The sequence below is a fragment of the Macaca fascicularis genome, chromosome 11, assembly GCF_037993035.2.
Source record: "Macaca fascicularis isolate 582-1 chromosome 11, T2T-MFA8v1.1".
In the NCBI taxonomy this organism is placed as follows: Eukaryota; Metazoa; Chordata; class Mammalia; order Primates; family Cercopithecidae; genus Macaca; species Macaca fascicularis.
In genome coordinates, this window is record NC_088385.1 from 62,013,411 (window position 1) to 62,026,540 (window position 13,130).

Consider the following 13,130-nt stretch of genomic DNA (forward strand, 5'->3'; position numbering starts at 1 on the left):
GAGGTTAGGAGTTTGAGACCAGCCTGACCAATATGGTGAAACCCCGTCTCGACAAAAAATACAAAAATTAGTCTTAGTGGCGGGTGCCTGTAATCCCAGCTACTCGGGAGTTTGAGACAGGAGAATAGCTTGAACTCAGGAGGCGGAGGTTGCAGTGAGCCGAGATTGTTCCACTGAACTCCAGCCTGGGCGACAGAGCGAGACTCCGTCTCAAAACAAAACAAAGCAAAAACAAAACAAAACAAAATTCGATTTTAACCTATTATACTATTATTTAGTTTCCTGGGAAAATAAGGGTTAAGGAATTTTCCTTCAACTTCTACAAATATAGGAAGTTTTTCTTTTTCTTTTCTAGAAAGAAGTAAAATTAGGAAATGATGAACCTTCCTATCTAGCTGTTTGTTAAGGCTTCTGTACATGCATTGGTTGACCTGAAACTCCAGGGGCCTTTTCAAGGTTTCTTTTTTTTTTTTTTTTTGCCTCCAAAGACTTATTAGAATTTTTTGAATTATTCCCACTGTGCTGATTTGTAACTGTTTTAAAGTTTATATTTATTTATAAAAGTTGCTTCTGCAAAAAAGATAGTGTAAGGAAATAAAGGGAGTTATTTACACAGTTCTGTTTTCTCATTACAAAACACTTCGAAGTGTCATGTTATTTCTCGATATTAAAATTACCTCAAAAATTCCAAGAATAAACAATCCCAAGGAATAAAAAAATTGCTTACTTCTTCCTGACAGTAACCATGTTAGACATTATAAGGTACCACTGACTGAAATAATACATGAATCATGACGTTGTTTACAATGTTCTCATAGTAAAATGAACCAATAGCCAAACAACTTAGGGTATAAGACAACAACAAAATACATGCCAATTATCAGATGAATTTGATGTATTTAATTATTTAAAAATATTATTATGGAAATAAGTTTAAAATATTAACATTTTAAAAATCAGTTAAAAATAAAATTTAAAAATCATGTAAGTTTCATGAGCATGGTACATTTCTCTCACCAGTACTGAACCAAAATCTATCCCACAAAAAATACAAAAATATTATAGGGCAAATTAAAGTCTGTGTTCTTCACACAGCCCAGCATGTTAAAAGTTGCAATTCCAAGAGACTTGATCAGTGTGTCCAGTAGCCCCACCACAAAATATCTATTATTGAGAAATGCATATTCAATTGCAAATATGACTTACAGGAAATATAGATAATTGTATGAACATTCTGTATTTCCCCTGTGAGATAAAAGCAGTTGTTTAATTAACCATCGTCCTTTCTAGTGATCCAGGGATCATTTCCCCAAAGCCAGTCACACTTTTAAATGCTATTACTAAAATATAGCAACCATGTAGTGCCAGTGCAAGGCATGTTAGACTGTCTAAGGTATTAACTTCATTAGGAAGATTTGAGCTATCAATAGATTTCAAGATCAGTGAACATTTCTCTGAAAATACTGCATATCTTTAAAAAATCATTAAATTTCTAATTACAGAAGAAATATGAGGTTTCATTTGGTAAGATACATCCAGATTTTTTTTATGATGTTATATTTCTCAATTTTGTTAAACATCTCCATTTATCTGTACATCTGTGTATTACAAAAGCATTCTCTGAAAAATAAATAATGAAATATTAATTATCAGAAAAGGAATAATTTTATACTTCACTAAATAAAAGAAAACGAATAATGAGACCTTCATTCTGGAAAGCAACAGAATGCTAAAGAAGAGAGTATTAATAAAACAGTAGCTATGTAATAAAGAAGTGCTGTGGTTTATAACTACACAAAGTACTTTTAATTTAGGTACTATGGCAATTTATTCATTTACATGTAGGATTGTTAAAAGTGCTGCTCCATTTAGATAAATTTCATAACAATCTCAGATTCCTGTTGTACTCCAAATACTGAAGATATAATTGCATTCATCCATAATAATTTTATGAGAAAACATATATTTATAAAAAAGTTAGCTAAAATAAGAGGTAAAGTCTATTTTCTAAAAAAAAGGCCAAAGTTGGCCTGCTTAATGGGACATGAAAAAAACTATTTGGCCTCATTAAAATATTACCAACTAAATTAGTGAACTTAATTAAATGACATCAAGTTATCAAAATGCCATGCGACAAATAAGACAGTACATTCTCTAGAGTGATGTAGTAATCGTGGCAACTCAACATCAGTTTGCAAGTTTTTTTTTAAATCAGTATAAATTTGTGGTAGTGACTGCAACATCACTGCTGATCAATCTCTTTGTTTAGCGAATATATGCAAAGTAATCTGTAGGCTTTTTAGGATATAGAAAGACTGAGAGGAGTATTTAGAGGTACATCATATGACATTATAAACCTCTAATTGTCTAAACTTTTATTAAAATTTAAATGCCTCCAGGAAAGATGAAAAATGTGCAATGGTAATTATTAAAAATTCAAGAAACTCACCATTTTTGGATATCCTTATTCATATTTCACATGGATTGTACACTATAGAACTTATTACTCAATGAAAAGCCATTCATCCTAGTATTGCTTTCTGCCACTGTTAATATCAGAATTCTGAGAGGCAGTTGGTTGAGGCATTTTAGGATGTACTAGATATTGTAACTACTATAAAATCTTGATGCCTTCATCAACTCCTATATTTTTTCAAAACAAAATATGGCATAATTTTAGACCCATAACAAGTTTAGAATTGTTCCAAAATGTAGGTAAGCATGATAATGCATATGAAGTTTTTCATAAGTTTTTATGAATATACCAGGAATATGATGTTTCTAATCCTGATGACAAGAATGATAGTGAAGCTGGTTTTGCAATAGCAGTGAGAGAGTAATGGTTGTAATCACTGTCACATGTTACCTATTATTTTGGGACTTACAAGGGCATGGGAAGCCTGAAATCACCAGAGTTGTTCCTTTCTTTTTGCTACTGAGGACATTTCTTTGAGAATGTACAATATGGAAAATATACAGGTAAGATGTTACATATCTTAAGAGTAGAATTAAAACATAGAATTACTTAAATGAGCCACAGTTTAGAAAGATTCCGTACACCGTAAATTTTTACCTACTCACTTCAGGAGGGGATATCTATTTGAAATTATTTTGACTATAAAATGAAATATGCACTTTTGGAATTAAATTTAAAAAGTATATAAAATAATTGATACAATATTTACCCAACTCCAATTTTGAAAGAAATTATTTTTCTAACACATGCTCCTGTAATTGCTAAATTTTGATACTAAGAATGACCTCCTGTAAAGAAAAAATTTGCATAATTTAATATTGGCCAAAATATTTTGTTCCAAGTAAGATATAGTATTTGAGTTCATAATAGTTGAATTAGTGCTTTTGTGACTGGATCAGCTGACGTACAAAAGTAAGTGTATGTACCCTACTTCTGATAATGAAGTTCTAAAGAAGATGGACAGTCATGAGAGAAGCTATTTTGGGGGAGAAAAGTTGAGATGAGTGTTGGGAGGATACTTCTCTATTGTAAATCATATTTGTTTGGAAGTTTTAAAAAAATATAACTTAAACAATGTAACTGTAACTCTGTGTATACTAAGAAATGGGGGCCCAGTGAAGTTGAATTATGGTTCAAAAGACAATATAAAAATGTCACAAATTATTGGGCTCATGGAGACTACAGAGAAGCACCAAAATCATAAGCATATATTATGTTTATTTATTAAGTTTCTTGTGTATGTGTGTGTGTGTGTACTGAGCATGTTGGTATATGTATATATAGTGGATGAATGGTGTAAAATGCACTGTATTTAGTAGAAATGTGATTAACATAATTTAATATTAGAATGTCAAACTAGCCCATTATTTATCTTTATTGTATCCTGAAATCACTTAAAAATTAGTACACTATTCTATTTTAATTATCTATCTACACTCTTTCTACTTTATCCTACAAAATAGCACGCCTATGATGAAGAATACAAGTGCAGACTATGACTACTCGTGAGAGAAAAGTTACATCTAGGTTGTAAACAATGAGTAAGATTTATACAAAATGTTTATTTTTCCTTAATTTTATCTTATTGTAAACATCATTTCTGCTTCAGAGAAACAGAATGGTGAGACAACTGAGAATAAAGATGTTTTATTGATGTTATTCATATTTTTGAGATTATCTCTATATTGATTTAATACCCTTTGATGCACACACTTTGATTTTTAGAGAGAAACTCGTCTAAGATATGATCTGTGAAAATCACACCAGGGTCACCGAATTTATTCTTCTTGGTTTTACAAACAACCCCGAGATGCAAGTTTCCCTCTTTATTTTGTTCCTGGCCATTTATACAGTCACTTTGTTGGGCAACTTTCTTATTGTCACAGTTACCAGTGTGGATCCCGCACTTCAAACACCCATGTACTTCTTTCTTCGAAATCTATCACTTCTTGAAGTATGTTTCACCTTGGTTATGGTGCCAAAGATGCTTGTAGATCTAGTGTCCCCAAGAAAAATCATCTCTTTTGTGGGCTGTGGTACCCAGATGTACTTCTTCTTCTTATTCGGCAGTTCTGAATGTTTCCTTCTCTCCATGATGGCTTATGATCGCTTTGTGGCCATCTGTAACCCTCTCCGTTATTCAGTCATAATGAACAGGTCCCTATGCTGGTGGATGGCCATGGGTTCTTGGATGTCCGGTGTTCCTGTGTCTATGCTACAGACGGCTTGGATGATGGCCCTGCCTTTCTGTGGACCAAATGCCGTGGACCACTTTTTCTGTGATGGTCCCCCAGTGTTAAAACTAGTCACAGTGGATACAACCATGTATGAAATGCAAGCACTTGCCTCCACACTCCTGTTTATCATGTTTCCCTTTTCTCTCATTTTGGTTTCCTACACCCGCATTATCATAACAATTCTGAGGATGTCCTCTGCCACTGGTCGCCAGAAGGCATTTTCTACTTGTTCCTCACACCTCATTGTGGTGTCCCTCTTCTATGGAACAGCCAGTCTGACCTACCTGCGGCCCAAATCAAACCAGTCTCCTGAGAGCAAGAAGCTAGTGTCATTGTCCTACACTGTCATCACACCTATGCTAAACCCCATCATCTACAGCCTGAGGAACAATGAAGTGAAAGGGGCTGCCAAGAGGACAATCACTCAAAAAGTCTTACAGAAGTTAGATGTGTTTTGACTTATTTTTATTATTTTTTATTATTTTATTTGTTAATGATACTTTAAGTTCTAGGGTACATGTGCACAACGTGCAGGTTCGTTACATATGTATACATGTGCCCTGTTGTTGTGCTGCACACACTAACTCGTCATTTACATTAGGTATATCTCCTAATGTTATCCCTCCCCCCTCCCCCCACCCCATGACAGGCTCTGGTGTATGATATTCCCCTTCCTGTGTCCTAGTGTTCTCATTGTTCAATTCCCACCTATGAGCGAGAACATGCTGTGTTCAGTTATTTTGTTCTTGCAACAGTTTGCTGAGAATGATGGTTTCCAGCTTCATCCATGTCCCTACAAAGGACATGAACTCATCCTTTTTTATGGCTGCATAGTATACCATGGTGTATATGTGCCACATTTTCTTAATCCAGTCTATCATTGATGGACATTTGGTTGGTTCCAAGTCTTTGCTATTGTGAATAGTGCCGCAGTAAATAAAAAGTCAGGAAACAACAGGTGCTGGAGAGGATGTGGAGAAATAGGAACACTTTTACACTGTTGGTGGGACTGTAAACTAGTTCAACCATTGTGGAAGACAGTGTAGTGATTCCTCAAGGATCTAGAACTAGAAATGCCATTTGACTCAGCCATCCCATTACTGGGTATATACCCAAAGGATTATAAATGGTGCTGCTATAAAGACCTATGCACACGTATGTTTATTGTGTTTTGATTTCTATTGTGTAAGAATGCTTCCAAAGTAGGAACAGCAGAACCTACTATCTAAAGCTTAAAACAGAGTGGAAGACCATTTCATCACTAACTGGTGGGTTCATTTCTGTATATCATTCAGGGTCCTAGCAGGAAAGAGTGGTATTCCTGAATTGGGATAAGTGAGAAAACACTTTATGAGAGGGCTATTTAAAAATTGTGAACAAGGTTAGGTAATAGCCACACAGATCATACAAAAGAAATTTTACACTTCTTGGCCTGAAGGGGCAAGGAGAAGAAGTGTTAACTGGAACCAATAGAATGCTAAAACTATGTAAAAAAAAAAAAAAAAAAAAAAAATACACCTAATAGGATCTCTGTTCTTTAGTACAGCAAGGCAGCCATCCCAGCCTTATTTTGATCTGACTCTCTCAAATCTATTGCTGGCTTCTATTCTCAGCCAAACCAAATACAACATGGGGACAAGAATGTCTGTTGATGCAATATATAAATGCCAGCCACCTGGGGCACAGAACAAGATGAAAAAGAATACGAAAAGTTATGAAAGATAAGTAAAAACAGCCATCACAAACCGCTGTATAATCTGCAGCTATTGCGATGTAACAATGAATCATGGCATCTAACCTTGCAAAAATTATAAAAAGTAAAGTTTTGCAGATGCCAAGAGTCCATAATACAAATTCTTTATATGGGTTGTATGCTTAAATAAAGTTATTTAATAAAATTACCTTAGTGTTAATATTTCATAACATGATTTTGGGCTTCTTTGGTCGTTGGCTAAATTATCCATTAATTATTTAATAATAAGCTCTTCTTAGAGTTTAAACAACAAATATTTGGTTGACACCAGAGTAAAGCAAAGAGTAATAGTAATAGCAAACATGGTTTATTGAGGCATTGTCCTTGACACATGCCCTTGCAACAACTCAAGAGATAATTATTATATCTATATTTTCCATAAAAGATAAATTACAATTAGAAAATGTAAGTAACTTGGCAAGGTAAAAGCTATTGAGATGTGGCCATGATAGTTTGAACAGACTCTTCTGAATTTGAAATTCAATATGTTAATCTCTTAAAAATATCTACTCACATTTTTATTAAGGTAAAGTTGCCACCTACAAAGGAATTTGGCTTTCAAAACCATGGAGGAGACAAAATAAGATTGTCAAATTTAATTATGCAAAATTTATATTTCCAGTAGAACAAGCATATATTGGCTTTGAATATGCAACTTGAACAATAATATATGTTCCTGTAAGTCTTCCTTAGCCAAGGTTTCTGTTAATTGTACCGCTTCTTCTTCAAGCAGTAACTAACCTCCATGCTTATTTGTCAATTTTCAGAAAAATTTAAAAGCCACCACAAATTTGCAACTTGTGTTGACTATTTTAGTTTAATTTTGATTTGCTGAAGTACATATCTACTGCACGTAATGGGAGTTTGAGGTAAAAAAATCTATTCCTTTAAATCTTTCTCCTTCAATAATCTCTTAATTTTTAAGCCTAACCCAGATATTCTTGAATTAACATAACTAAGTTCAATAACCATCTCATAAGACTCCATTACAATGGTTTTCTACCAGCTGCTTGTAACTCACAAGTAGATTGGGAGGCTATAAAATGAATTTAGTAGTGCATGTTAATGTGTCCAACAAACTAGCACAGTAAAAATAAGTATATTCTTGACAATTAAAGCTTGTATATATTTAGGGGGTACAACATGATGTTATATATATAACAATTATGAGAACAAAAATATATATTTAAGATATATATTCATATGTATATACCCATACACACACATTGTGGAATGGCTAAATCAAGCTATTTTAACCTATGCATTACTTCACAGACTTATCAACTTTTTGTGGTAAGAAAACCCACAGGCTATTTCTGGTTCTTTCATTCACTATCTTATTGTTCTTGGTTGAAACAGAAACTATTTGAAAATCACTCTAATAATCTGTAAAGAAGGTTCTAGAACTGTAAGAAACTAAAATTTGACAACCATAAATAATAAGGAATGCTTTGTGATTGACATGGGAACACCCATAGTGGAAGTCTAGTAGGACTTAGTCACTTTGCAAGTTAATTGGTGTTTCCTCTTTTTCTTACACACTTTCTTACAGATTCAGCTTTTACATCTTTCATAAATTTACAGGCTATATTTATAGCCTGTGTTATTTACGGTATTTTGTTTCTCTTAAGCATTTTTTATAAAATATACATAGTCACTGTAGTGGACTGGATTGTTTTCCCCAAAAAGATATGTTGATGTTCTCATCCTTGAAAGCTGTGAATGTGACCTTACTTAGAAACAAGGCCTTTGCAGTGTAAGCAATTTAAGATGAAGTTAAACTAGACTAGGGTGGATCCTAAATCCAATGGCTAATATTGTCATATAAAAAGAGAGAGAGAGATTTGAAGACACAGAGTTGTACACACAGGGAAAACAGTTATGTGAAGATGGATGTAGAAATTGGAGCGATGACTGGGCAAACCAAGGAACACCAAGGATTGTTGACCACCACATCGAAGGAGAGGAGCATGGAACAGATTTTCCCTTAGAGACTTCAGAAGAAACAGACATGCTGACATCTTAATTCCAGACTTCTGGCTTCCTGAACTGTAAGAGGATAAATCACTGCTGTTTTAAACCACTCAGTTAGGTGATTAGTAATTAGGTGATTTTTCGTGAGCTGTGTGGTAGATGGATTAAAAAAGGAAAAGAAAAAAAGAAAAAAAATAGCCATGCCCTTTATGATGTGACTCAAGTGCTTCTCATCAGGATTGTGTCCATTTCCTTATCTCTTGAATCTAGTCTAGATGTGTGACTTGTTTTACAAAATGAATGTGACAGAAGGAATATTCAGAGTGTAAGGGTCAAGAAACCATGCATGCATCTACTCTCTCTCTCTCTCTGGCATATATGTGATTCTCATGAGAACAAGCCAAAGCTAGCATGCTGGAAAAAGACAGATGTTTTGAAGCAGGGTTGAATTATCCCAGAAGAGACCATTCTAGATCAGCTTATAGCTAGCTGCTTCCAAAAAATGTGGAGGAACCTAGTTCAGAACCCAGCATATCTGCCTAGCCAACCTATAAGTCAAGAACAATTACAAATAATTATTGCTTGAATACACTATGTTTAATGGAAATCTGTTACATAGAAATGGCTAAGTGATAAAAGATGCACTCCAAATAATAAGTTAAGGATCACATCTGTCAGACTCATCCTTGACTCAATAACTAAAATTGTTCCCACTGTGAAGCCTGGTGCAGGGAAGCCTTAACAGATCTGGTACTTACCTTTCTTTTTTTTTTCTTGCATGAAATGAATAATATCTTGCTCTATTTATTGGTTCAAATTTACTATCTATTAAGTTCAAATAATTTCCATTTAAATTTAAAGAGAAGTATTTTAAATATTCGTTTCCATTAAAAATACATAAGCTCTCTAGTGTCACAATTCTCTATGAATGCCAGACATTTTGGTAGCTATTCTGAGCATTAAAAATCTTATCAGAGCTTTAACTGGTCTCAGTTAAAGAAATTATTTCAAGGGTCATCAGGTTCAGAGAAGAGGTTCCTCCTGAAGAGTTCAAGGAATAAAAGTGCTAAAATTTGCAGTATCTCTAAGTTTTCAGTCCTGTGCATTTTTCACCAGCCTCTCAGAGCACAGCACATTTTTTTCTTTTTAATGCTTTTTTAAAATTGTATATATTTATGGTGTTTTGAGATATGTATACAATGTGTAATGACTAAGCTTATTAACATATACTTTACCTCACATTTTTTTGTGAGCACACAAAATCTACTCTCTTAGTTCATTGATTTCTTCCTTGAATATGTATTTATTGCATGCCTGCTATGGCCCTGGCACACTTCTATATCCTTAGCATAAAGCTGCCATCAAGATTTATGAATATAAATGTAAAATTGAGAATATGAAGGATTAAGAACAGGTACAGAGCACTTGGAGAGGACTTCCAGTTTTAGCACCTACATGTAAAGATCTTGGAAGTCTTCACTTCCATCTCTACAACAAAAGAAAAGCAGAATAAACTGAAAATCAATGACTTTCCTTGTACCCATCTAAGAACCAAGGTCACAAGATAAACCATGACCCCCAAATCTGGAGACGGGCTCATCCGGAGAGATGCAATCAAGATTTGCTTTCCAGGAGCAGAAGCTGCTGAAGCCATAACTTGTAGAAGCACTTCGATGGTAACTTTGATGAATTGCTGGAGGCTGAGTGTGGTGTAACATGAGTGTGAGAAACTCCTGGGGGTTGCAGTCTTTGGGGGGCAAACTTTCATGGATCTTGCTTCTAGAATCCTACCACATTACCTGGATGAAAAGTCAAGAAAAATCCCCTTATGGCCCTGGAAGGAGGAAAAGGGTTATCATTGTGAAATATGACCACAGTATCCCCTATAACAAAGGCCTGTTCTCTGTGGTATAAGACTTAATTAGAGAGGCTCACCCCATTGCAGGGAAGGGCATTTCTCACAATCCAACCCCCCTTTTCTTGACTCACCCAAAGGTGGGGGAAATCTGTATCACTGGAGAAACACTTGTGAAGATCACAACCCTAATATATTGGCCTACTAAACACTGAGATTTAATCATAAATGTACAGATGCTTCCTCTACCCACACCTTGACACAACACAACAGGATGTCAGAATAAGTAGTGAATTACAGCTGAAAAGGCAGTACAATGCAGACTTTCTCTGAAGAGGTATACCTAGAGAAACCTAGAGTAGGCAGGGGCACCACAAAATAGGACACTGGAGGAATTTGAAACCATTGAAATATATAGCTACAGAAAACAGGAAGCACAACCCAACTCCTAGACAGATTAATATAAAACTTCACATTGAAGGCAATTTACTTTAGCTCCTATTACTTCATATGTTATGTCCAGCTTTTAAAAATCTTACAAGGCAAGAAAAAAACACAATATATGCCAAAAGGCAAGAAAAAAGCCTAGAGAGGGAAGGCAAACATCAAAACCAGAATCAGAAATTATACAGATGTTAGAACTGATTAATGTATCAAAGGTTATAATGAAAGACAAAGGTAACATGCAAGAACAAAAGGATAAATTATCAAGAAGGATGTGAATTACAAGAAAGAATCAAAAGGAAATGTAGGAAAAAAAGAAATAAAGAACTTCTTTGGTGGGCTTATCAGTAGATTACACATTGCCCAGAGAAGAATCATCACGTTGAAACTGGAATGCAAAGGGAAAAAAAAGAGTGAAAAACAAAACATCCAAAAATTATGGGAGGATTTCAAGAAATATAACAAATGCAAAATTGGAAAACTAGCATGAGAGAAAAGAAATAGTAGAGATGAAGTATTTAATGTAATAATGGCTGAGAACATTCCAAAATTCATGTCAGACACCAAATCACAGCTTCTGGAATTTCAAAGAACATCAAGCAGAATAAATACCCCCTGTTATTCCCCAATAATAAAACAAAACTTTATGAGTTATAACATATTCATACTGCAGAAAACTGAATACAGAGAAAAACAACTTGAAAGAAGAAGAAAAGTACTTATAAAGAAAAAGGATTAGAATTACAGTGACTTCTCATTAGATGCCATGCAAGCAAGAGAAGAATGGAATGAAATATTTTAAATTTTGAAATAAAAAGACAATCACCAATTTAGAATTCTATACAAAATAAATTATCCTCCAAAAGTGAAGGAGAAATAAATCCTTGCTCAGAAAACAAAACCACAGACTTCACTGTCAATGGACTTACCTTGCAAGAAATGTTAAGAGAAATTCTTCAGGGAGGCCAATAATATATATCAGAAACTCAAATTTACATGAAGAAAGGAAGTGTTTTGGAGAAGGAATAAATGGATAAGTGCATTGAATTAGATTTTTCTACTCAACTGATATTTTTTGAGTAGCATCAAATACTATTATTTACTATTTAATAACATTAATTAAAAATCCATTAGTTACTAGAATGCTTCTGTTGTTAAGGGATGGCAATATTCTGACATCCCTCGACTAGACTATCTCTGAATGTCTGTTTCTCTGCTCTCTCTGCCTTTGTCACTATTTGTTTTTCTCCTTCCTCTTTGCTTCCATTCTTCCTTTTTTACTACCTTTTTTGGTCTCTTATTATTTATTTCTTGCTTGCTTAAATCAACAGACAGCTTTTGAAAAGCAATACTATTGAATGGACAAGACTGGCAATTAGGGTTCTGGAAATTTACACAATGCCTTTCATAGTGACAAGTTGGAAAGTTGATAATTTGGAAGAATCCATGCCCCCAGTGTTTCCACATTTGATGAATGTCATTAATTTAAAGAATCAAGAAGTCAAGCTAACTTCAAGTGTGAAAAAAAAAATGCCTCAGCATTTTCAAACAGCCAAACAACAAAAATAAAGAGAATATCTTAATGTGGCAAGAGGAAAAAGGACCAATACATTCCATGAATATGAGGAACAATGGCTTGAACAATTGCTGCCTTCTAATCACAGACTATGGATACTAGTAAATAAAGAGGAATTTTTAAAGTGCTAAAAAAAAAAAAAAGCAATTGTCAACCCATAATTCTATACTGCAAAACTATTCTTCAAGAGTGAAAGCTTAATAAGGATATCTCAGATAAACTAAAACTGAGTATTTGTCAGTACATACCTGCACTACAAGGAATGCCACATAGCTGCAGTGCATGAATGCCACAGGAAGTTTTCAGGCTTAAGGAAATGTAATCCAGCATGAAAGCTAGAACTATAAGAATAATCAAAAACATCAAAAACTTTAAATGTGTGTATAAATATTAAATACTTTTTTCTTTTATTCTTTAATAAATTTAAATTAAATAAATAATACTTCACAGAGGTATTTAAATATGTATATATTTTTAAAATATAAATGAAAATATTGTAACTCGCCAAAAATGTTATCTAAAATTTCACTAGATAGACTGAACACCAAAAATAAGATTATAAGACAAAAAGGATGAGGGAAACTACATAGAGAATAATAAAAACCATTCAATTGAAAAACAAAGAAAAAATGATAAAAAAAAAAAAAAAAAAGAACAGATCCTCTATGACCTGTAAGACAATATCAAAAAGTCTAACAAATACATAAGGCGTAAGGAGCAGATAATGAGGTAACTGACATATTTTTCAAGCAAGAGAGTGCCAGCAGTCTTTAATAGAGAGAATTAACCTGTTTAGCATGCCCAGAGTGTTCATG

At 34.0% G+C, this 13,130-nt stretch overlaps 1 protein-coding gene across 1 annotated transcript; it reads left to right on the plus strand.

Moving 5' to 3' along the window:
- The first annotated feature begins 4,220 nt into the window (after positions 1–4,220).
- LOC102123517 (olfactory receptor 10A7) lies at positions 4,221–5,171 on the plus strand. The gene has a single exon (XM_005571108.3). It carries the CDS (start codon positions 4,221–4,223, stop codon positions 5,169–5,171), a length of 951 nt encoding a protein of 316 aa, XP_005571165.3.
- Positions 5,172–13,130: the final 7,959 nt, after the last annotated feature.

Bases quoted from the DNA above. Each gene is read 5' to 3' on its own strand.
- LOC102123517 (XM_005571108.3), top strand. From the start codon at position 4,221: ATGATCTGTGAAAATCACACCAGGGTCACCGAATTTATTCTTCTTGGT.